The 26,415-nt window shown below is 44.1% G+C and overlaps 1 protein-coding gene across 1 annotated transcript in view; it reads left to right on the plus strand.

The window, feature by feature from the left end:
• WDR1 (WD repeat domain 1) overlaps positions 1–26,415 on the plus strand; it is a 590,429-nt gene that overhangs the window by 372,517 nt on the left and 191,497 nt on the right. Inside the window, exon 12 of the mRNA XM_069631954.1 lies at positions 8,549–8,659. Coding sequence (XP_069488055.1) covers positions 8,549–8,659 — 111 coding nt within the window. The remainder of the gene's footprint in view (positions 1–8,548; positions 8,660–26,415) is intronic.

Consider the following 26,415-nt stretch of genomic DNA (forward strand, 5'->3'; position numbering starts at 1 on the left):
CTCTGTGCAGGGAGGCGATGCAGCTCGAGTTCTGGGCCATCCAGCAGGAAGTTTCGATCTCGGCAGTTCATCTGGCCGGAGTCAAAAACGTGACGGCGGACGCTCTGAGCAGGCAGAGCGCGATCTCTCACAAGTGGGAGTTGGCTCAGGAGATTCTCCTGGAGATCTTTGCCCTTTGGGGGACCCCTCAAGTGGATCTCTTTGCCTCCAGTGTCAACCGGAAGTGCGAAAGGTTTTGCTCGCGGGAATTTAGGAGACGCGTTCGTGGTGGAGTGGTCATTCCCGCTGCTGTACGCGTTTCCTCCAGTCCCCGTCATCCCGCAAATGCTGCGGAGGTTATGGAAGTTCGGTTCCCGGATGATCCTCATTGCTCCGGCGTGGGCTCGGAGGACGTGGTACCCGGACCTTCTCGACTTGTCCATCTGCCCTCCACGTCGTCTTCCCTACCGAGACGATCTGCTCTCACAGGAGGGGGGTCAGGTTCTCCATCCAGAGGTCAGATCCCTCAACCTTCACGCTTGGCTTCTGAAAGGTTGAGGTATAAGGATTGGGACCTCCCTGAAGACGTGATGGAGGTGTTGCTTTCGGCCCGAAGGCCAGCAGCAAAGTCTCTGTACCGTTGCCGTTGGCGTAAGTTCTGCGACTGGGGCAGAGTTCAGAATGTGGATCCTTTTGCATGTGACATCCCCATGGTTCTGTCCTTTTTACTCTCTTTGGCCCACGGGCTTGCAAGTGGGTACCGTTAAAGGTTACCTGGCGGCGCTGTCTATCTTTAAGCGCTCGTCTGAAGAGTGTTCTTACTTTAAAATCCCTTTAATTTCACAGTTTCTGAAATGGCTCACTAATGTGTTCCCTCCGTCACCTTTCCTGGTGCCCGGTTGGGATTTAAACCTTGTTCTTAAGTTTCCTATGGGTGCTCCGTTTGAGCCTTTACATTCTTGCCCTTTGAGGCTGTTAACTCTGAAAACTGTGTTTTTAGTTGCGGTTACTTCCGCTCGCAGAGTGAGTGAGTTACAGGCACTTTCAGTTAAGCCACCCTTCACTGTATTTCACAAGGACAGGGTTGTCCTTAGAGTTCGTCCTTCTTTTCTTCTGAAGGTAGTGACGGAATTTCATTTGGCCCAGAAGGTTGTTCTTCCGGCATTCTATCCTCCTCCGCATCCTGGTAAGGAAGAGGAGAGGCTCCATAGGCTTGATCCTAGGAGAGTTTTAAGCTTTTATGTTTCACGCATGTCCCGGGTCAGAGTGGACGATCAACTCTTTATTGGTTACGCTGGAAAGCGTTTGGGGCAAGCTGTGACGAAACAGACTGTCTCGCTGGATTATTTTGGCCATCTCGTAGTGTTACCACTTGGCAGGTAAGGACCCACCTGCTGGCTTGCGGGCCCATTCTACCAGGGGTGTGGCTGCATCTACTGCCCTGCAGAGGGGTGTTCCTATTCGCAACATCTGTGATGCAGCCACCTGGGCTTCAGTACATACATTTGTATGTCACTATTCCCTCGATTCCATCCGAGGACAGGATCTGGCCTTTGGCAAGGCAGTCCTTTGCTCTGCTATTTGATTGGCTATTCTAAATTTTGATTCTAAATTCTTTCCCTCCTCCTTGCTCTGGTACTGCTTTGGGAGGCTGTCATAGATATGGAATACGTCGGAGGACCCAATCCCCTCGAAGAACAAGTTACTTTCTTACCTGGTAACGTTCTTTCGATGGGATGGTCCGACGACGTATTCCATATCGCTCCCGCCCTGCATTCCCCGCTGCAGAATTTCTTTTGCGATTGCAGCTTACGTTTCGCAAGGCTTTGTGTCTGACTGGCAGTTGACTAATGTCACACGTTCTGGGGGAAAAAAACTACAACTGAGGCTACGGGCGTCGTGCGTCCTACTTATCACATCGGATGACGTCGGACGTCGGAGGAGGTCCATCGACGCAGGACGCAGACGCCGAAAAAAGTTTCCGAAGCAGCACAGCTGTGGTGATTACATGTCATAGATATGGAATACGCCGTCGGACCATCCAATCGAAAGAACGTTACCAGGTAAGAAAGTAACTTGTTCTTTTAAGATATAAATTGATAATGTAATGAAGGCCTGGCATGCAGAATTAAATAAAATATATCGTTCTGCATAAATGAAAGATTTATGCATTATTTTCAAGATAAACTAGTAGGTATATATTGTATATATTATGAAAGTTAAAAACCTGGAGGACAAACAGGACGGACAGAAACGTCCTATTACAGTTTAAGGACTGTGTACTGTATGTTGTAAATATTCCGTGAACAACCCCCATTTCAATTTGTTTGCTTAATAGAAGTGGGGATGCGGCATTGCATTTCTCCATTTTATGAATATTACAAATAGAGTTCCATATTTTACAGTGCAGTTGTTTAAGGTCTTTCCAATTTCGAGGTAATAGTTTGAATAGCTATTGCAATAAAAAGATAAAACAAGAACCCCTTGTTTTTACAAATAGCTGGCCTAATGGCTGTGCTTCCTAGGTATTGAAATAAAAGGCAAAATGCTTGTCGCAAGTGAAAAATTGATTTTAACACATTCCATACAGCTTTCAATTTTTTTAAATGTAAATAGTCATATATTAGATTTTTAAAAGATCCTATCGTACATAGGCAGCTCCAACAATTTTCATCTTGTGAGAAACCTCCTTTGAATAGAATAGATGGAGCTATAAATGCCCTCTGGTGAAAGAAATAGAGTTTGGCGCAAACTTGCTGATACAATAACTTTAAAAATTTCTTTACAGATCAGAGGCCATTTCAGTTGAGAATCCACCAAAGAGCAATCTAATTTCCAATCCAATTGGTATTTCATGGGGCAGTAATCTCTGACACAGAAGTATTTTGTAAAACATTGAGGCATTCAAATTTTGATTGAGCAAACGTTGCATTTTGTTAACTTGATACATATCATGAAAATGAATTAGCACATCATAATAACATACAATCGCATCAACCAAATTTAAGTATTGGCGCATGATAGTCTTGGGAATATGATATTTGATTACCATTTCATTAAAAGGTATTCCATTTATAAAAAAGTTGTCCCACAAATCTAATGCCATGAGAGTCATGGTCTCCAGCATATAGTTTTGTTATTGATCTTAATTAGCAGATTTATCCAAATATATGGGGCTACAAATTGTGATGTTTTAGAGACATATGGCAGTAGATATACACTAAGATAAATAATAGTAGTGTTAATACTACTACTGGCTAGAAATCTATTGCATGTTTTGATGCATGTTATGTTACTTGGCAACTATGTATGGGCAATCCGCTAGGATATGAGGGGAATCAATCGCTCTCTCAAGAAGAAGCCAATTTGGTGGACTCAACAAAGTGTGTGCAAACCATAGTTGAGCTTGACGTAGAAAAAACGCTATGATCTTTTTTTTAAATCGGGGAGAACATCTCCACCATCTGTCCAAGGGGCTTTAAGTTTTTTAAGCTGAAATTCAGTTTCTTCTTTCCCCATGGGAATGTATGTATCCAGGGATTTAAAGAACGTAGCAGATAGGGAGCATGTATAGTAAATAAGACAATTGGGGCAATGCTCATTTTGATGGATTACAGCCTTCCCCAACATGACAAAAATAAAGGAGACCATGAGTTAGTGAGATCTTTGACTCTATTAAGGATGTTCATGGTGTTTTGTTTTATAGCATCTTTAATTGAGGAGGTTATTATGATACCCAATATTTAAACCCTGTGGGGCACCATTTCATTCCTAGATTGGAGCAGTGGTGTCTGGTACAATATATGTACAGTGGTAGGATTTCTGATTTTTCAATATTAAGTTTGTAGCCGGATGCTAAGGAAAATTGCAAAATTGTATTGAGTAAATTATCAAGACAAGAGTTTGGAATCTAAGTAGAACATATCTACATACACAGCCGTTTTTACATGGATGTGATCATGTTGGATTCCAATGATGTTTTTGTTTTGTCCGATTGCCTCTAGAATGGCTTTATAGCCAGGATGAAGAGAGGAGGGGATAGTGAGGAGTCTTGGCGGGTTCGTCTCCTAAGAGGAAAAAGGAGGATATATGTCCATTTACAAAAACTGCTGTTTTGGGGTTCACTATTGAAATAAAGGAATCTGGTATATCATGCCACTGAAGAGCTTTGAACATAAAATCCCACTCCACCCTGTCAAAAGCTTTCTCTGCCTCAATTGCTATAGCTGCATAAGGATTAGTGGAAGTCTTAATTATGTTGATGAGATTTGTGAAAAGTCTAATATTCGCGGAAGATAATCTTATGCTACCTGGTAATTCTTTGTTAAATTCGGGAGAAAGGGATTTAATCTATTAGCTAGGATTTTACAATCCGTATTGGTTAGGGAAAAAGGTCTAATTTTGAACTGATTCTGGGTCTTTATTTGGTTTGGTAAAGACAGTTAACATTGCTTCAGAAATAGAGCCCATAGCTCTTTCATTGGAGATGAAGGAAGAATAGAGTTCATGGGGTTTGTGAATCAGGAGGTCTTTGAAATTAGCAAAAACGTCTATCCGGAATCCATCTGGTCCTGGGGCTTTTCCCTTTTTTTAAGATCTTTTATAGCTTGATAAATTTGTTTGTTCATGTAATGTTTGGAAATGAATGGTGGTGTATGAATCACGATGTATATTTTTGAGAAAGTCAGCAGCATGAGTGTTGTTGAGTATTGATTCTGAAGAATATAATTTCTGATAAAATTTGGGGAAGGCTTGTAGAATTTTGATCTTTTATGACCGTAATTTTGGCTATATCTTTTTTAATCTAAGGTATGAAGCTAATGACTTACTTGATTTGTTGGAGAATTGATACATTTTTGATTTATACTTTAGGAGATTGGCCCAGGAGTATTGCGTAATCAGATTGCTATATTGGTTTTTTAACTTGGTTATTTGTGTGAGAATAGAATTAGTATTAGTGTGAATATACTCTGATTCTAAGTGTTAAATAGTTTTGAAGGGATGATCAGATTCTTGTTGTAAGTCTTTTCTTTTTTTTGAGCTACATAAAATGTGATTTGGCCTCTCAATAAAGCTTTATAACAGTCCCATTTGTTATGGATGTAATAAAGTTGGTTTGTTGGATGAATTCAGTCAAACTATCTGTTGAAAGGGTTGAGTTAAATCTCCACCTGTTTTGTTGGTTTGTTGGTGCATGTAATGTGAATTAGATAATTGAACACGGACAAAGGGCATGGTCAGACACCTCCTCCTCCCTCCTGGCCTTTACCACTCAACTCCTCCTCCTCGGTGACCTCAATATCAATTTACAATCCCCTTGTCCCTCCTCTGTACTCTTCCGTGACCTCTGTGACTCCCTCTCCCTGTCTATCCTCCCCTCTGGCACGACTCACTCTGCAGGGCACACATTTGATGTCTTGATCTCCTCTGACCTCCCCCTCTCCATCCCTCTGACCACTCCTCTCTCCTGGAGCGGCGATTCCCTCCCCTCATCTCTCACTCTCTTCGCCCCCAAGCCAAGCCTACCCCAACATTGACACCTACCATCTCAGACATCCGGCCCATGAAGCGTGTGTCAGTTGAGACTTTCTCTGCCACCTTCTCCCCACCCCTCCACCTCTGGCTGTCTCGCATCCTGACACAGCCCTGTCTCTGCTCAACTCTTCAATTTCTGATACTCTTGATGCTCTTGTCCCTGTCATGAGGATCCGTTTGAAGTCTAAAGCCAAGTGCAATTCCTGGTATGAATCCGACCTAGCTTCACTTAAACGTAGGTGTAGGGCGGCTGAGAGGAAATGTAGGGCTTCCTGTTCATCCTATGACTAACTGGCCTGTCTGCTCCAAAGGCAATACCGACTCTGTGTTCTCCAAAAGAAGAGTCCACATTAAAGCCTGTGTCTCTGCGCCATCTAACAACTCGGTCGAACTCTTTCAAATCTGCAACGAGCTGGCCAACCCTGCTGCAGTCTCTACCCCTCCTGTTGCCTCCCAGGCTCTTTGCAATGCCCTTGCCTCTCAATTTACCTCAAAAACCCAGGACATCCTGTCCACCCTCTCCTTACTTGCCCGTCTTCTCCCCTCTACGTCTTTGCTTGCTGTCCTGTATTCAGCCACCCCCCACCCTCCTTCTCCTCCTTTCCTCTTTTCTCCCCTGATGAGGTCACTAGACAAGTCCAATTTATGAAATCCTCATCAAAACAGTTTCATCCCTGTTCCTCAAAAACCATCAAGGACCACATTGACACCCTTGCTTCAGCCCTTGCTGATTTATGCAACCACTTCTTTGCCTCAGGATCGTTCCCCTCTCCTCTGAAGCACTCCCTTGTGAATCCTCTTCTCAAGAAACCCACAGCTGATCCTTCTTGTCTGGCTAACTAGCACCCAATTTCCATTAATCCCTTTCTGGGCAAACTCCTGGAAAAGCTGCCCATCTCTCAGCTTAACCTTCATTCCGATTCTGTTGGCGGTCTCCATGACCACCAGTCTGGCCTCAGAGCTGCCAGAAGCACGGAAACTGTTCTCCTGAACATCCGTGAAGATCTGCTCTCCAACCTTGACTCAAACATTCCCTCTGTCCTCCTACTCGATCCCTCTTCTTCCTTCGACACGATCAGCCATACCATCCTGCTCAACCGTCTCTGTGATAACCTGGGTATCATTGATCAGGCTCTTGATTGTCTGACCTCTTTCCTCTCTGATCGATCCTCCCAGGTCCAATTTGGGTCCTTCCTATCATCTATCTCCCTCTCTACCTGTGGTTTTCCCCTGGGGTCTAACCTCTCACCCTGGCTTTTCAACCAATACCTGGCAACTCTCGCCCACTGCATTGCCATTTTCTGCTCAAATTTCCAGTGCTATGCTGACGACACTCAAATCATTTTCATGCTGCCCTTGGCCACCTCCTCTCCCTCTCTCATCTACGATTGCCTGTCATTCAAGATTGGTGTGCCGCCAATGATCTTTGACTGAATGCCAGCAAGACTGAGATCCTCCTCATTGGCACACCTTCACCATACTTTCCCCTCACTCTCTGGCCAGCTAAGAACCTCCGGGTCATCTTTGAAGCCACACTTTCCTTCTCTGCCCACATCTGTCTCTAAAAAGTCAAACCTCCTACTGCACCTCCTCGGAGGTACTCTGCCTTTCCTCTCCTTCTCCCTGAAGCTCACTGTCTCCCAACCTCTGGTTCTCTCTAGGTTGGACTATTGTAACAGCCTCTTTCTAAATCTACCTGCCTCTACTCTCCGCCCTCTGCAACTAATCCAGAACAGGTCTACAAGACTTGTCCTTGGCCTCAACCCCTGGGATCGTATCTCTCCAGCTCTGAAATCTCTCCAGTGGCTCCCAGTGGATGCCAGGATTAAATTCAAAAACCCTCTGCATTGTCAACAAGGCTTTCTGGGGCCTTGGTCCAAAATACTTTAAGCAATCCCTCCGCAAATACCTCCCCTCTCGAGCTCTTCGCTCCTCTACCTCTAACTCCCTCAGGGTAAGTCATTTTTGAAAGAAACAAGCTGGAGGTAGATCTGTTTTCGACTGGGGCCTCCCTCTGGAACAGCCTCCCTGCCACTCTAAAACCATCTCCGGTTCCGGAAGCACCTCAAGACCTTGCTCTTTGCTTCTGCCTTCGCTACCCCTGATCTGTTCTCTCTTGGCACTGTGCACCTGGCCACCCTGTCCTCCCGGACCAGGTACCTGCTCACCCTGCCACCCTCCCGCACTGCCTCCGGGCCATCCCTTGCACCGGGGTCTGTATCTGTACCATACAGCCGCCCCCCCCCTCGTTTATCTTCCTGCACTTAAAACCTACCCTGTCTGCCGCCTTAAACCCAGCATTTGCCATTTGCTGGCTGCACTACCACGGTTTGTTGCCTTTATTTATGTACCTGTTTCTGCTTTGCTCCGCACTTTCCACTTCTCACCCCTTCCATGCACTTTTCCCCTCCCCCTCTCCCATGCACTTGTGCGTTCTCAATGTCACTGGGCCTTGTAAGATTGTTGTTTTGTTGTCCCCTGTTCCCCCTCCCTTGCCTTGTCGCGCACTGAAATACTTGTGTACGAGCGCGATAGAAATAAAATATCAATTCAATCATATTGGTATAGAGGAAATATTGAAACACCTTTTATAATCAAATGCCAAGGGTTCAAAGAATTAAGGGAGAAATATTTCTCTAAAGGTGTTCACTACAGACCGTCATTGTAAACAGAGCACTTTGAGCATGCTGCATTGCAGGAAGACTAGCATTTACCAATTTTGTAGATAAGCTAAATCTCTCTAGCAAGAATTTTTAAGGCAGTCGTTAGACTGTTCTGTTCCCGGGTAAATGGGTATGGTTGAGCAGTAGGGAATTTAGTTGCAAATAGCTGTGTATAAATTATGTACAGATTGAGTTCTGCTAATGCGAATGTCTTGTGTATATTTCTTAACTGGGTGTGTGTGTGTGTGTGTGTGTGTGTGGAGAGGTTTATATTTGTTTTACTATTGTGGCATAATGGTGTAAGGGATGATTAATCAAATGAAAACAAGATACTGACATTTAATATTTGACCACTTTGCTTACCATTTCAGATACTACTAATGAAAGATAAGAAGAAATGCAGCATTATAGATAAACTAGACTACGAGCCTGAAGCCGTGGCTGTTCATAAAGGCGGCGTGACCGTTGCAGTTGGAGGATCAGTAAGGGAGTTTTATGAAAAACATTAAAATGTTAATGATTTATGAATGTTTGTTTTATGCTCTTGGTATTTTAAGCGTGGGGCTCAGTCCTGTCTCCTTTCCTCCATAATTGTGCATGTTCATCCATAGGGGTGGGAACCATTTGCAGCAATCTTAAGCCCAAGCATGTGGACACCTCACCCAACCACTGCCCTTCTGCACTGACTGGATTGGTAGTTAGCACTGTAGGCTTTTCTTCTTTTTATTCTTGATTTCTTAGTGTTGCTTTCTCCTACCCTTTTTTTTAAAAATGTTTTCTTTTTTTTTTATTTCTTGCTCTGTGCCTCAGTTTGTCACATGTTGGTGTTCTCCGACTTCTTAGTGTCCCTTCCCAGACTTGCACTCACTCGCATTCTGTTTGGAGTGGCTGGGGCCCAAGCACTGTTGGGATGTGTGCGACTTGTTCTTACAGAGGACATTAAAAATATTTGAATGCTGGATGTAATTCTTTTTCAAGGGTTCCCCAATTAGGTGTGTCATTAACTGAAGAGCTCACCTGTTGGCTTTAGAAAGGTGTTCGTTTGAAGCACCTATGTCTGCCTGTACCCCCTTTCCGTGTATTTCAGTTGAGGGTGAACTTTTGTTTCTTTACTGGTTAGGTAGGGAAGGACTTGTAAAGCTTTTAGGTAGTGTCTTGTGATTGGAAGGTCCATGGTTTTTGATTGTTACACCGTTTTTCATGTTCCTGCCCACTTTAGTTGAAGGAGCATTGCTGATGTTTTACATTCCTAAATGATAGGGTTACCCAACTGTGTTAGATAGGTAGCTGGGTAGGTAGGTAGAGATAGATTATTTGTCTGCCAAATGAGTAGTAGTGTTGATTTTTAATACATGTAGTTTTTAATTTGGACATATTTGTGTGGACATTGTTTCTTGTCAACTGTGTTATTTACTATTTAATTCCTACAAAAAAATAGACAAAGGTATTCTACTTTTTACTTTGTTTACACCATATTACCTATCCAATTGCCACATTTCAAGTGTGTAGCATGTTGGGAAGTACGCTTAACATTGCAACACCATGCTTACTAGCTTTGGCCACTAACTTTGACACCAGCAGCCTTTCAAAGTGCATACTTGCTTTTGTGTCTAAACATTCAAGCACTGGCACGGTTTCCTGTTACGCAAAACACCTTTGTTTAGTCACAATTCAATCTTTCATAAATCCAAGTAGAGCGTTGTAAGATTCCAAAACTACTTTTTTCCCCCTTTCATTACCATTGCCAAAACAATGGTACAAGGGACAGAATAGATTATCTACAGCCTGCTAGTACTAGTGGTATATGCATGCTTGTAATATTGTAGATACTAAAATGTTATTTTTAAAAAGGGGGAGAGCCACATATTACATGTTTCTCGGTGGATAAACCGACTTTAATTGCAAACATCCTTGAGGTTTATTTACTAACGACTGCAGTGCAGAAACATTTTGAAACCAACACCCTATTTGCGAGTCTCAACAAGGGTTTAGTCTTGGAGGGACAAAATTGGCACTATGCTCGTTAGGGGAGTTTTCCTTAAGACCTACTGGCAGTAAGACTTTAGTAAGATCTCTTAGTGGTTTGTAGAACCCCCAATTCTTCGAATCAGTCTGTACTAGCTCAGGAACTTGGTAGAGTGGCAGAGCAGTCAGGCTTATTTTACGAGGAAGATGTGAGCTTGTAGGCAAGTACACTGAATCTTAGCTAGATGGGCACACCAAAGAAGCTTATAATTATTTAAAAAGTATATATTATATTTAAACCAGAATCTCTTTTAAATACTTCACGCGTTTATACTAGAACACTTAGAAATACTGATAATACACTTCAAAGGTCACTTTCACTTTTGTGTTTGTTCACGGTTACATTTGTAGCAATGATAAAAAGGGAAAAGACAATGTTATCGTATTATCGATGATTGCGCACTCATGCGGTTTTCAACAGTTCATACGGTAATGCATTTACTCTGCAAACACACATATAGTAAAGTCGCTTAAGGGAGGAAAATGGTTGGTGTAACATGAGCTTAGTTCAAGGTTCTAGAGACGGTTTCTTCGCCTAGTAAGTCCAAAAATGCAACCCTAACTAAAGGCAGTTTGGAGAGGGCTTGATGTCTTGACAAGCAGCGAATTACGAAGAGTTCCTGTGGATTTCTTCCAGTTTCTAGTGTTATTGGAGTAGCAAGTTACTAACTAACAAAGGAGCCCTTAAAACAGACTCTAGAAGGGGACACAAGTAGCGGCTTGGGTCAGAGTTAAGAGGGGCTTGCCCTGGACACCTCTGTGTGCACTCCAACGCCTTGGTGCAACTTTTTGGAATCCGGTAAGCAATAACATTTTCCCCACAGTACCTTAGGTTAGAAGAAAATGTTTGTGCTGGATGCTACGCGATGTTGGAGCTCTGGACCCGACCTCCGGATTCCTTGGTCTGATGACTGAAGGCAAGACAATGGACGGTATCTCTCGGCAGCAGTCTCGAGGGAGGACCTGTAGCTTGACTTTCAGCAATGTTTTGATTCACTCAGTGGTTCTGGTGCCTCTTCAGCAGCACCAACAAATTACACGGATTGACTGGTTAAACCTCTTCACTTCCTGCAGTCCCACACTCTGATGGGGCGGTGTGGGCGAGTTGGATCTGATCTCTGGAGTGTCCGTACTGGTTCAGCAAAGATTTGGATGGATTCGGCCTTTCCACGACAATGCACTTGAATGGGCAGCAGGTCTCCTGGTATTGGGGTTCCGCAGCTCTGGAAAGTCCTAGGACCTCAGGAGATGGCTTGTTTCAAGGTTCGTCCTGGGACTGGTTGTTCCCACCGGCCAAAGGGAAGGAGTTATCCTCTTCCTAGCTCCACTGTTGCACAGAAAGCAGGGGTCAGGACAGCAGTGTTCACTTCAGTGTTTCAAAGGGTCTGCAGGTGTCTCTGGTTGTTGTCTTCTTCGGTTACTTCAGCTTCAAGTGGTCGAATTGCTTTTCACTCCAGAAGCCTCACCTTTTATACAGTTCCAGCACACACTCCTCTGCAGTCGTTCTCAGTATTTTACAGAAAGGGTTGTTTGGCTGTCCAATCAGGACAGCCAGACCCACTGTGGGAGCTGGACCTATTCACGCACCCTGGCAGACAAAGGACAGGGGGGTGGAAAGCTCTGCCACTTCCTGCCTGCCCAGACACTCTGGAGCCTATGTGGGGACACCCAAGGGTTCCTGCCAAAGGCACAACACGCACTGACCTCCTCCTCCCTGAATGGTAGAAGTGCTAACAAACAACCATGTTGGTACATGTGTTCTTCATTGTGCTTGTGCACTACGAAGGCTATGGACCTAGTCTGCGGTATAGAAAATAAACAATAGTTGTTAGGACACGTCCACTGCCACCAGCGATAACTAGGTGATTGTCTGTGTGACTAAAAAGTCACAGGAGCAGAGAGAAGGGAGATACTAGGTATCCCTTTGGCACACCTCTGACGGTAGCATGTGCCAATCTCTCAGACTATAGAGTTTTTGGAGAGATTGTTAGGCAAGATTATATGTAGTAACCCTGTGGTAGACTACACCTGCCTTGTTCTCTTGGCAATAGATAACCCAACCTGTGTTATAGGCTTGTACTACACAAGTTGGTAGAGTGACTGAGCAGCCAGGCTTATCAAGAGGGGTCAATGCGCGCTGTAGAGGTGCAACATAGAGATTCACAGTGAGAAGTATTAAAATAACACTTATACTCTAGGTTTCTTCATTAAAATAATTATTAATTTAGCAGTCAGTTTTAAAATAAGCCTTCTTTAGAAGGGGCAATATGCAAAAATAAAATATACTTCAAAAATACCATCCGTTCAGTCAAGTAAGTAGATACCATTTTGGGATGTCACACACACACTTCCTACACCCTGAGGTGACTTCAATAGTTAGGACACTGTGGACGTTGATATATCCCTTATACCTAAATGCACTACTGAAGTTATGGCAAAAGGAAAAGGTTGGGGAAGGAAACAAAGTTTAACACATTTCTCCAAACAGGTAAGTCCTTCACAATCTCCCACTGAAATATAGGTTAACCCTTTCCCAGCTATAAAAGTAAGTTATGTATGACTTTTATTGGGGGCAGATAAACGCAAAGTCGGAGGGTAAGAAGAGTCTGCAGGGAGCCAGGACAGCCAATGTCAATTGAGCAAAGTCTAGGGTAGCTGAGGCACTTCTTGAAGATAGTTTAAAGTCTTGCACAATTTTAAAGAGTTTTTGTTTTGTTATATACGAATCACTGTTGGACCACAAGCTGGGAGGAAGATGAAAAGCAAAGATGCAAGCAACTCTGCAAAGGGCAGCAAATGCAAGTATCGATTGAGAGTAAGCAAGCTACATACAAGAGGTAAGTACCCCTAGTTACACAGTACCATGAGTCTGAAGAAAAGGGTCCAGCTGGCATCTGTTCCTGTTGTAGGCCTGCAGATCCTGGTGTTCCTGGGCCTCAGTCGTGGGACAAGAGGGAGGACGTCTGGGGACTCCTGCACTATGGTTTGAAGGTCGGCGGCAGCAACGCACTCACTCCAGATCAGCGGCACTTCGCTGTTTCAGCAACTTGCAAATCGCACCACTGCAGTTCTTGAACAACACCTTGTGGCTCCAGCATTCAGTTCAGGTGGCTCAGGCTTGGGTCGTCCTGCTTTGAGGGAGTCCTTAGGATCTTCCTGGAGCTTGGGTCCAGCTTTAAGGCTATGCACTCATTCCTGGTGTTCATGCCCTTGGCACTCTGTTCTAGCAGCAGCAAAGAAGTACAGCCAGCAGGGACAGGTTTTCCAGTCGAGTTAGTCTTGGGGTCAGTTGGTTCCATCATCCCAAGGGAAGAAGTCTTCCTTGCCGGGCTTCTCTAGTCGATAAGAAAATTGGAGCTGCAGCAGGGCTTCACCGGGCAAACCCAACTGTCCAGGAGGTGCAGCAAGCTTCTCTTCCAGGTTCTTTCTTCGGTTCCTTCGCCCAGTGGTCGACTCTGCCTTCCTTGCAAAAGACCTCCTTTTATGCAAGTTTCTCCCATTCATTTGCAGCCTAGCTGCCACTCGCACAGCAGGGTGGCTGTCCTTCAAGGAAAGCCACCCAGCCAATCCCCTTTGGGTGCATTCCTGTAACCTAGGAGACTAAGCACAGGGAGTTTCGGGAACCTCCCTCGCTTCCTGCCCTGCCAAGACACGCTGGAGCCAGAGGCGGGCTTCACCCGTGAATCCTGCCAAAGACAGAATGGACCAAATCTGGTTTGGCATGCAGAGTAAAACCCAAGAAAGACTTCACAAGCAACAAATGGCGAAAAAACAAAAGAGCGGGCCATTTTTTTCATGGGTGCAATACTGAATCTGCGAATTAAGCCTGTGGTAAAAACGCCCAATGGTAGGAAAAATAAGCCACCAGCCTTTAATTGTAGCGAGGGGTAACATAAAAATGTTACATGAGAAAGTAGACAAAAGGGGATACTAAGTATCTCCCCAGCACTCGATGTAGGGTGGTGGGTGCTGGGTCTACAAAGAGAAAATGGTAAGTAAAGTCAATTTTACTTTACTACTCGTGGAAACTGGAGTTTATCCAAGAGAAGGTATTTAAACCTTTAGAGAAATCCAAAAGGACTTCTCTGTGGCACTGCACTGAGGGTGCTGTGTGTCGCAATACAAAAAAGTGATGCGTATGGAGTTTCTCAGACTCCAAAACCAAAAGAAAGAGTTCAAATCAAAGAAAAATATGAGTGAGAAAAGGTCTCACTCCAGGATACAAATTAAAATTCCTGAAGTCAAGCAAAAGAGCTGTTGGGGTCTCTAAGGTAGAAGGGAATTAACACAGAACTGAGAATTCTCCCTAACAGCACCCCTGGTAACCCTCTTTGCAGTGTATGATTATGTAACATGTGATCATCCTGTGTTATCATCCACTTTTACTGTGTAAGTCTGCTCGCTCTCTGTAACCTTGAGCATAGCACTTGGTCCATGTAACTAAGACACTTTCATGCAACAGCGCCTCGATGCCTCTGGGCTGCTAGTGCGCTTTATAAATTCAAAATACTAAAAAATGGCATCAAAATGGCCCCTTTCTTCTTTTTTCGCCGTTTCTTGTTTGTGAGGTCTTTCTTAGATTTTACTCTGCGTGCCAAACCAGGTTTAACCCTTTTGTTCGCTTTGCCTTTGGCGGGCTTCAGTACTGAAACCCGCCTCTAGCTCCAGTGTGTCTGGAAGGGCAGGAAGCAAGGGAGGTGCCTAAAGCTCCCTTTCCTTAGTCTCCCTGGTTAACTGAGGGGGTGGTGTGTGTGTCAATCTCTCAGGCTATACATTTTTGGGAGAGATTAGTATCCCTCTATCCTTAAGAACTGTAGTTACTTGAGGATCTAGAAAAATAATCTTAAAGGAGGACCCTAAGGGTCCCAAGCAACACTGCCCATAAGGAGCTGTGTGCTGCAGTATTAAAACACAGATGCCTTTAAGAGCTATAGAGCAGACAGACTCCATAGTATAGGTAGAATACAAAGGATAGAGTTCCAAATGACAGAGCCCCCAAGAATGAATGAGTGGAAAAAGGCTCCACTCATTCAGGATTGTAAGAAAAAGGTCCAGAAGTCCAGCAAGAACTGCTGGAGTGGTCTCACTAGGAGAATGGATGAAGCACAAAAATGATCGATCTCCCTAACAATCTTCAGTCTATGAACTTGGCAGCTTGGTTCCTGAAGTTAGAGTTTGGACATTTAAAATGACCTCAAAGGTGTAGGAAAATCCTCCAGGAGGCAAGCAAAGCGAACACCAGGCACTGCTAATTCAACACATGGAAAAGATGTGTAATATGGTGCAGATCAAAGGATGTGTTAAATCCTATTGCATGTACTCTTTCACGCATTCTTCACTACACTTGACTCTTTCTGTGTACACCACTTCACAAAACAAGGTGTCCTGATAGAAAGTTCCTTTTAAGGCTTTCATGGAACGAGTAAAGAGACTTTACCCCCCATTTCCAACCCACCTCCAGATTGGTATCTTAATATTGTACTCTCAAAGCTCATCGGTCCTACCTTCGAGTCTATGCACAAATCCAGCCTCAAACACCTAACATGCAAAACAGATTTTCTGATAGTCATTGCCTCAAAAAGAAGGGTTGGTGAGCTACAAGCTTTGTCAATGTAAGACCCTTTCTTTGTTATCCACAAAGACAAAGTGGTACTTGGAACACACCTTAGGCTTTCGGCCTAAATTCATATCCAAGTTACATGTTAACCAATTCATTGGACTACCTGCTTTCTTTCAAAATCCATCAAATGCAGCTGAGAAAAACCTCCATACACTGGATTCAAGTAGGGCAGTTTTGTACTATGTAAACCAAACAAAACTGCTAAGAAAAACAGATCAACTGTTTGTCTCCATAGAACCTGGCAGGGAAGGTGATCATGTTTCAAAGAACACCATCTCCAAATGCATACATCTCTGCTATTCACTATCAAAGACAATTCTGCCTTTCACAGCAAGAGTTCACTCTACCAGAGGTACAGGAGCTACTTTGGCTTTTATTGCAAATGTCCCATTAGACACCATTTGCAAAGCAGCTAAATGGATACAGCTTTACATACATGGCTTTACTCGGCATGACTGCATTGACGCACATTCTAAAACAGATTCACAGGTGGGACAAGCGGTGCTAAAACATCTATTTGCTGCCGTACCTTCTCACAACCCACCTCCTTCTCTTGATACTGTTTGCTAGTCTAATCATAGCATGTGATCTAAGCAGATCCACAAGCCTCCAAAGGGATACATTACTCACCGTAATTGTATTTTTTATGCTTGTACCTGCTGATTCACGTGTGCACACACTGTCTCCCCTCTTGGAGTAGAAGGTGCATAGATGGTTTTCTGGCTTTATCTCTTCTTATCTGCTTTATTACATCTGTACTCGCACTACACTTCATGCTACCTCATGTTGGAAACAAAACAATCTGAGGGACCCCGATGTGTGGAGGACCATGGGTATAGTGGACATCCCACTAGGGATAGTATTACTGACACGCCCTGTATGAGGGTATGCAGTACCCTTTGGGTGCACTGCAACAACCCTGACCTCTTGGCAAGAGGAACCCAACCTTTTGTATAAGTCTGTACTACACAGGTTGGTAGCGTGTTAAGCAGCCAGGCTTATATCAAGAGGGGTCAATGTGAGCTGGAGGGGAGTTGCACAGAGATTCAAAGTGACAAGTATTGAAATAAACTCTTACACACAAGGTTTCTTGATAAAGAAATTATTAATTTATTTAAGTCAGTTGGCATAAGCCTTCAGAAGGGGCAGTACTATAGTAACACACAAATACACTCCAAAATACACATTCTTAGATTCTCTAAATCAGCAAATACCCATTTGGGATGGCACACAGATACTTACTACACCCTCAGGTGACTCAAATAACTAGGACACTCTGGACATTAATATATCACTGTTGCATTTAGAGTTCTACCGGTGAGTATGTCAAAGAAAAGAATGAAACAAGAGATCACACAAATATTCAGAAGCAGGTAAGTACTTTTGGGAACCCCCAATGCAAAGTTAGCTAACCCCTTCCTGGAAGAAAGACCAAACACAATGTCAGAGGGAAGAAGAGTCATCCGGGAAGCCAGGCTAGGCTAAAGTCAATTGGCCAAAAGTCTAGGTGAGCTGAAGCACTTCTTGCAGGTAAGTAAAAGTCTTGCACAATGTTTTAGAAGTCTTTGTAGAAAAGAAGAAATCAAAGTAGGACCACAAGCTGATCAGGCTTGTGAGGTAAAGAAGCTGATTACAACTTTAAAAAAGCAACCAAGACAAGTCTCAACTGAGAACAAGTGAGGTTACCCAACAAGAGGTAAGTTCTCTCAGACTGTACAGTACCTTTTGGTTAGAAAAAAAAGGGCTTTGGGTGGCTTCTGTTCCTGAGCAGCTCTGCAAATCCTGTGTTCCTGGGCCTCAGTCGTTGGGACAAGGAGGACATCTGGAGGACTCCTGCACTGCAAAGGGACGGTTGGCGATAGAAAAGGGCTTCTATACAGTGGCACTTTGTGGTTTCAGCTCCTCGCGTCTAAGCAAATAGCAGCACTGCAGACTCTTTGCTATCGAGATGGCCTTTCCTTGCATCTGGGGTCCAGCACTCTGTTGAGGTGGCTCAGGCTCGGTCAGTCCTGCTTCCTGGGAGACCGGAGGATCTTACTGGAGCTCTTGGCCAAATTAAAAGCAACGCACCTCCCTGGCTCTACGATGTCCAGCAGCAACTCTATGGAAATTCAACCAGCTCCGAGATAGATGTCCAGGTGGCTTACTTTGGAGCTGATTGGGCCCACCAACTCAAGGGGAGAAGTTGTCCTTGCAGGAGCTTCTCTGTCGAAGCGAACTTGGCGTTTCGGCACTGCAGCAGGTCTTCACTGGGCAAGCCAACGGTCCAGGAGTTGCAGCAGGTGTCCTCTTCAAGTTCTTCTTCGGTTCCTTCGTCCAGTGGTCGACTCTGCCTTCCAAGCCAAAAGACTTGCCTTTTGTACAGTTCTCTCCCATTCATTCCAGCCTAGCTGTCAGTCACCCAGCAGGGTGGCTGTCCTTGCCAGACAGTCAGCCGGCCAATCACTACAGAGCATGGTGTTTCGGGCACCTCCCTCACTTCCTGCCTACCCCAGACACCCTGGAACCAGAGGCGGGCTTCACTTGTGAATCCTGCCAAAGGCAAAATGAACATAGAGACCAAACCTGGCTCGGCGTGCAGAGTAAATCTCAAAAAGGACCTTTCCACAAAGAAATGGTGAAAAAAGAAGACCAGGGCCATTTTGACAAAAATTGCACCCTTGGGTGCTTTACTGCAGCTGCAAACGCAGCCCGCGGTAAATGCACACCATGTGTCATGACCCTTGCCCCTGGCCCTCACTGGCAGGTCAGCCTTCCAGTTAGGGCCAGGTCAAAGGCCTTAAAACCTCATCCAAGACTCTCTTGCACCTATACCTTTATTGGAAGCATTGGTCTGTACAATAACGGATTGGTTGTAGTCAGGAGCTCTTAAGACTGGAGCTTGACAAAGGGCTTGTTTAAGTCCTTCAAATGCCTTAGTGCACTCCTCATTCCACCTGAGCATGGGGAATTTGGGTGAGGAGATCACATTCAAGGGAGAAGCTATGGACCCATAGTTCTCAATGAAGTTCCTATAGTAACCTGTGAGACCTAGAAAGGCTCTCACTTGGGTTTGAGTAGTAGGGGTGGCCCAGTCTTGTACAGCTTGTACTTTGCTAGGCAATGGCCTGATTCCACCTCCTCCTACCTTATGACCAAGGTAGACCACTTTACTCTGACCAATTTGACATTTACTTGCCTTTTCGGATTGGCCTGCTCAAGAGCCTACAATACATATCCCAGGTGGTCAATATGCTCTTCCCAAGTAGGGCAGAACACTGCAATGTCATCCTAGAATGCCATACAGAAGTCCTCCATCCAATTCAGAACATGATTCACCATCCTTTGGAATGTAGCAGGTGCATTTTTTAGTCCAAAAGGCATAACCTTAAACTGGTAGAGGCCTCTTGGGGTTGAAAATGCAGTTTTCTCCTTGGCATGGTCTGTCAGAGCTATTTGCCAATAGTCTGTGGTTAGGTCAGATGTACTGAGGAACTTGGCTGAACCAAGTTTGTCCACCCGCTCATCTGTCCTAGGTAAAGGATGGGCATCAGTCGTGGTGACTGCATTAATGGCTCTATAGTTCACATAGAATCTCAACTCCTTGGATCCTGCCTTTGGTACTAGCACAACTGGATTAGACGATGGACTTGTAAATGGCTTTATTACCCTGAGATCAAGCATCTTGTTGACCTCTTCCTTTGTGGGTTCTTACATGGTCTGACATTCTGTACCCTCTGCTTTTAACAGGTAAACGATCATCAGTGATAATCTCATGCTGGCCCCAAGGGGTCAAGCCTGGTGATAGTGAAAACAGAGGGGGCAAACTGATTTAACGGAGTTTTGCATTCCTCTTGTTCCAGTGTCAGATCGCAAGAGAGATTAACTCCTATCTTCCCATCTAAAGGTTGTCCCCTGAGGAGGTCAGGTAGAGGCTCCCTCTCTGCTTGAGCAGAGGCTAGAAGCAAAGCTCCTAGTTCTGGTCTAGAGACATAGGCCTTTAGGCGGTTGGTGTGAGAGACCCTGCTGGCCTCCTTAGGATTGCCTAGGTTCACCAAATAATTGACCTCCAAGTTTTCCCACAACCTTGAAAAGTCCAATCCATTTGTCCTGTAAGGGCCTCCGCCTTGTAGGTACTATAACTAGAACTAGCTGTTCTTGATTAAACTCAACCATGTTGGCCTTCTGGTCATGCCAATGCTTCACCAGAGCCTGACCTGTTTTCAGGTTATCTGAAGCTTTTGTCATTGTGTGTCATTCTCCTTCGGAGACCTAACACATAGTCAGTGACTCTCACTGGCTTGTGGGAAGGAGCACTCTCCAACCACTCCTTGATTAGGGCCAATGGACGTCTAACCGGATTACCATAGAGAAGCTCAAAGGGACTGAATCCAACCCCTTCCTGAAGGACTTCTCTATAAGCAAAGAGAAGGCATGGCAGTAGAAGGTCCCACTGTCTTCTAAGGGGTTCTTCTAAAGCACCTCTCGTGCTCTTCATAGTTCTGTTACCAACCCATTGGTCTGAGGTTAGTAGGCTGTTCAGAACTTGTAGGTCACTCTACAGTTTTTCCACATGACTTGCATGTAGTGGGACATAAAGTTAGATCCCCTGTCAGAGAACCTCCTTAGGAAAACCTACTCTGGTAAAAATACCAAGTAGGGCTTTAGCCAAGAGCTGTGACAGTCCTCATAGGTATGGCTTCAGGATACCTGGTAGCATGGTCTACCACAACCAATATAAATCGGTTGCCTGAATATGTTGGAGGGCCTAAGGGACCAACAATGTTGATTCCTACACTCTCAAAAAGGACTCCCACCACTGGGAGAGGCACCAAAGGGTGCCACATTCTTGGCTCCACTCTTTTTGGAAGTCTGATAAGTCTGACAGCTTCTACAGAATTTATCTACATCAGACCCCATTTTAGGCCAGTAGAATAAGAGACATCCTTTCTTTGGTCTTCTTAAAACATAAGTGACCAGCCAAAGGAATCTCATGGGCTAACTATACAAACTGGGGTCTCACCTCCTCGGGCACTACAAGGCTTCTGTAGTCTTCTGGGGTAGACTTAATAGGTTCACTGTAGAGGAGGCCATCCTCCAAATACAACCTGTGCTTCCCTGGCTCTTGCCCTTCCAGCTGGGAAGCTGCCTGGTGGCGAAGTCCTTCAAGAGTAGGACACTCTGACATCTGCTGAAGTCTGCCCTACAGGGGCCTCCTTCTGCCAGTAAAGATTGCAGCTCAGGATGGTCTTTAGGATCCATATCTCCAACAGGGGGAAGGTCTTCCAGCTGTGTGTCATCAGTAGCTAACTCAACCTCTTCTGGTTGTATCTCACACTCAGCTGGTGGAGTAGTCACAGGTGTGACTTTGGACTGTCCTCTCGGGGATGTCTTGGTTTGATGCACAGGAGTGCTATCTTTCTTGTTTCTTGAGACCTTGGGTTTCCCCTTCGTCTTTCTTCTTGGAAACAGAAGTTGGCTTTTCCTGTGGACTGGGTGTTATAGGTTCTTCTTTAACAACCCACTGAGAGTCATTTAGAGTGAGCTCTCTGGCCTGCCTAGCCTGCACCTGCTTCCTTTTACTGGGAGGCCTGGGGTTGCTTGATACAAATCCAAGAGTGTTTAAGTCATTCCCCAGTAGGACTCTCCCAGGCACCTCAATTTGTACATTGACAGGTATTCTTACAGTCATATTTTTGCACTGGATGAGCTGGTAGTATTGGAACCATCTGGATAGGGCCTCCAGCAAGCTTAGTGGGGCCTTTGGGTGCCTTAGTAACATCCTCCGGTTTGAAAAAGGTTTCATCCACCACTGTGATGCTGGCCCCAGTCTCTAATGGCAGGGGTCTCCTGACCATTTACAAGTACACTGTCCTTGTAGTATTAGTTTGTGTTATCCGGTATAGAGTAATTCACCTCTACATTCTGCTGTTCCCACAGACCCAGGGACACTAAAGAAACACTGGCAGAGACTCCCATGGGGTCTTTAGCCAATAGTTGAAAGTTTCCACTTGCCATATGTACTTCTCCCTCAGGGATGAAGGCTAAGGAGTCAGTGTGGACCCCTGAAGGTTTACCCTTGCATCTAGGATCCCCTTTCACATGGTCAGTTGACCCACAAGCATAACATTTTCAAAAGGTTCTGATAAATGGGGGCTTCTGCAGACCTCCCTCTGATTTTGCACCAGAGGTTTCACAAGACTGACCTGGTTTCCCATGTGGCTTACCCTTCTTATGTTTGTGGTCCTCTTTTGAATGGGAGGTATTAGAATTCTTTTTGTCATCTTTCTTGTGCTGTTCCCCTCATCCTTTTTATGAGTGGCCCCAGAATCCTTATGAGTAGCCCTGTTGGCAACCCACAAGTCAGCAGCTTTTGCTAGCTTCTTGCATCAATCTCTTTAGAGTCAGCCAAGTGCTCTCAGCTCAGGAGAGCAGACAGCAACAATAGTTTACAACAAAAACTGATTTCTCATTCCTTCAAAAGAGTTCACTCTGTATCCCTTAACCCAATCATCTTAAGTTTTTCAGACATTCACACACCCAGGTAGCCCAAGGGGTACCATCAGTCTTTTTGAGGGTCCTAAACCTCTTAAGGTACTGGGAAGGGGTATTCCCAAATCTAGCTATCAAAGCTAGTTCCACATTTTCATACTCCAAAAGTTCCCCCACCTCCATTACAGCATCAGTTGCAACCTGGGGAAGACAAAGGCCATGGAATCAACTATTTCCCAGTGACACCATGAATCCCATAGTTATATTTAAAAGCACCCAACCAATCCAAAATATCAAGTTTCACATCATACATACTCACTGTTTCTTTAGGCATGCAAGGTCTCTTTGGACTAGAGGACCTAGAAGACTCTGGGATAGAAACATTTTCAAGAGACAGTTTCTTCAAGAGCATGTTGCATTTCAATTTCCCTTATTTTGATGTCCTGATGTTTGGCTTCAGCTTGGAGCTGTAATCTTTTGAACTCTAACTGGTGTCTCATTTTTTCAGGAGACACAAATTCTGGACTCCGTGATGGACCTGGTAGGGTCCCTGTGGCTAAATGTTGAGACATAAGGGCCTGTTGAGGTAAAGAGGGGCTCTCTTCCTGAGACTCCTCTGACTCTTCAACAATATTTTAGTTAGACTCTGAATTCTCATCCTCATTATCATTTTCCACATTTCCTGGGATAGTAGGTGTGACAGGCCTACTACCCAGACTTTTATTATTCAACAGTCTTGCAATTATTTCATTTTTCTTTACTTTAACAGGGAGATTCCTGACTTTACACATTTCGTTCAGTTGCTCTACTATTAAAATGATCAGGCCTTCCTGCCTCAAGTTATCCATATCTGGCATTTTACAATTGCTTTTCTAGTGGAGCTGAGCCTTATGAAGGTTTTTAGTTGAACAAAAGTAAAGCAAATTCTTAATGTAACAACTCTACAATATATCCTCACCGCCTGCCACCAGTGTTGGGCAAGGTTTGTATGCAGTACGCTCTTGGAACACTACAAACAACTCTGACTACAAGTATAGGAAACCTAACCTTTGCTATAAGCTTGTACTACACAGTTTTGGAAGCGTTTTGAGCAGCCAGGCTTATCTCAAGAGGGGGTCAATGTGAGCTGTAGAGGAGGTACACAGAGATTTACTGTTACAAGTATTCAAATAAACTCTTACAAGGTTTCTTGCATAAACAGTTATTAATTTATCAGTCAGTTAGAATAAGCCTTCTTCAGAAGGGAGCAATATAATAGAAACGCACACATACACTTTGATACTGTACAGTCTTAGTTTCTAAATCTGTAAAGACCCTTTTGGGATTGGCCACAGACACAATCAACACCCACGGGTGACTTCAATAACTAGGGTGCTGGGGACTTTAATATCGTACTGTTGGCATTTAGAATACTCTTAGAAATTGGCAACAGTTAAAGGTTATTATTAGAACAAGATACCATAAATATTCTTAAGGAGGCAAATACTTCTGGATCCCACTAGAAGAGTAATTCGGTTCAATAGGCTAAGCCAAAGTCAATTGGCAAAAGTTGTGTATAGGATAAAGCTCTTCTGGTAGGTAAATGGAAAAGTCTTTGCACAAGTTCTTGGAGTCTTTGATGAAAAGAAGAATCGAATGTCGGGCCACAAGCTGATTAGACTTATGAGTAGTAGGAGATGCAAGCAACTCTAAGAGGTAAGTTCTCTCAGACTTTTTACAGTACCTTGGAAATGAAGAAAGGATGCTGCAGATGACATCTGTTACTGTGCAGCTCTGTAGGTCTCACTGTTCCTCGGCCTCAGTCGTGGGGACAAGAGGGAGGACGTCGGGGGACTCCTGCAATGCACTGGGACGGTCAAAACTCGCAACCGGCAAACTTCACTTTCAGTGACTATTCAGTGTTTCAGCTCCTCGCGTCTACCACAAATAGCAACACTGCAGTTCCTGGCTGTCGAGATTGACTTTCCTTGCTTCTGGGGTCCCGCACTCTGCTGAGGGGCTCAGGCTCGGTCAGTCCTGCTTCCTGGGAGTCCAGAGGATCATCCTGAAGCTCTAGGCCAGCTTAAAAGCAACGCACACAATCTGGTATTCCTCTCCCTGGCTATACGATTTTCAGTAGCAACTCTCTGGAAATTCAACCAGCTCCGAGATGAATGTCCAGGTGGCTTACTTTGGAGTTGATTGGTCCCAACAACTCAAGGGGAGAAATCGTCCTTGCAGGGTCTTCTCTGTCGATGCGAACTTGGCGTTTCGGCACTGCAGCATGGCTTCATCGGGCAAACCAATGGTCCAGGAGTTGCAGCAGGCGTCCTCTTCAAATTCTTCTTTGGTTCCTTCGTCCAGTGGTCGACTATGCCTTCCAAGCCAAAAGACTCGCCTTTTTATTCAGTTCTCTCCCATTCGTTTCAGCATAGCTTTCAGTCACCCAGCTGTCAGTCACCCAGCAGGGTGGCTGTCCTTGCCGGACAGTCAGCTGGCCAATCACTACAGAGTACATTTGGGTACATTTTGGGCACCTCCCTCACTTCCTACCTACCCCAGACACAATGGAGCCAGAGGCGGGCTTCACTCGTAAATCCTGCCAAAGGCAAAACGAACAAAGAGACCAAACCTTGTTTGGCACGCAGAGTAAATCTCAAGAAGGACCTTTCTACAAAGAAATGGCAAAAAAAGACAACCAGGGCCATTTTGACAAAAATGGCAACCTTGGGTTCTTTACTGCATCTGCGAACGCAGCCCACATTAAATGCACACCCCGGCAGTTAAAATGAAACCACTGGCTCCAGCAATTCAGTGAGAAAAGGGTAACATAAAAATGTTACATGAGAAGCTAGACAAAGGGGATACCAAGTAGCCCCTTCAGCATCCTATTGTAAGATAGTGTGTGCTGGGTTTAGAAAGTTACAAATGTAAGTATAGTCAATTTCACTTTACTGCTCTGGGAAACAGTAGTTTATCCCAGAGAAGGTATTTAAACCTTTGGGAAATCTGAAATACTTTCCTGTGTCACTGCACTGAAGGTGCTGTGTGACACAATGTAAAAGATGATGCCTATGGAGTTTGTCATCTCTACAACCAAAAGAGAAAGTGTTGAAAATCCCTTTTTTAAAAAAAAAAAAAATGTTGCTGATAAATCAACTTTAACAATTTACAAACTTTTCAATAGAAGAAACCTTTACTAATACAAAAGATTTTTTAAATATATAAAAATTATTTCAAAGCTTAAAATTCACAATTCATAAAATGCAATTTGAGATAATTATTAAGAATCAAATGCATGTTGGACTAGACTTTTGAGTTTGACTAGCGTAGCAGAGTTCAAGTATCTATTCACATAGTCTCAATGCATATGGAAATTGAAGAACTGCAATTCTATTTGTGGTCTTGTGTACAGAAAAGAGCATTTGCCATAGATGATGATATGTTACAATTTGATATGGTGTCTTCAATTTCTTAAAGTACAATAAACGTAGATCATCAAGCCTCTCACATCTAACAGTTAAGTTGCGCAATGTTTCTTTAGTATTCTTTTGTAGGCAGAATCGACTAACATTTTCACTTTTTGATATCTGACCACGCTTACTCAAAATGTCTCTTGTAAGCCATAGATCAAACCTTAAATGAAGGAAATCCAGCCTACGTGATGCAGAGGGAGATTGTACCAAATAAGATTCAACCATGCTGTACTTTTTATCTAAAAATTGATTATTTTTATTATATTTCATACATTTGTCTCGTGTTCATGTCCAGTCCAGTTGGAATAACTTAGTTTTGGCTTTATCAGGATTCTCTAGTAATGGCTGTATCAATATATCACTGTGTGCCAGAGTTTCAATTACCTGATTCATCCAGGCCTTGCCAAAAATGTGAGTAGATGTAAACATATACTGAGACAGTGTACTAATTAATATTTTTGAATGTGAAGCTAATATACATTTTCGAAACCAGGAGAGTGCTTGCCACAAGTATCTAGAATATAGAGAAATCAACCCCAATTCAAACCGGATCCAAACCACTGGTACGCATTTTGGAAGTTTTAATATACGTTTCCAAAAGCGCCCTTCAAGTTTTTGTAAAAATTCTGGTTGCTCCAGTTTTACTTCCGAACTATAGAGTATTGTA

Source organism: Ambystoma mexicanum, chromosome 6q (assembly GCF_040938575.1).
Source record: "Ambystoma mexicanum isolate Mex_15411 chromosome 6q, UKY_AmexF1_1, whole genome shotgun sequence".
In the NCBI taxonomy this organism is placed as follows: Eukaryota; Metazoa; Chordata; class Amphibia; order Caudata; family Ambystomatidae; genus Ambystoma; species Ambystoma mexicanum.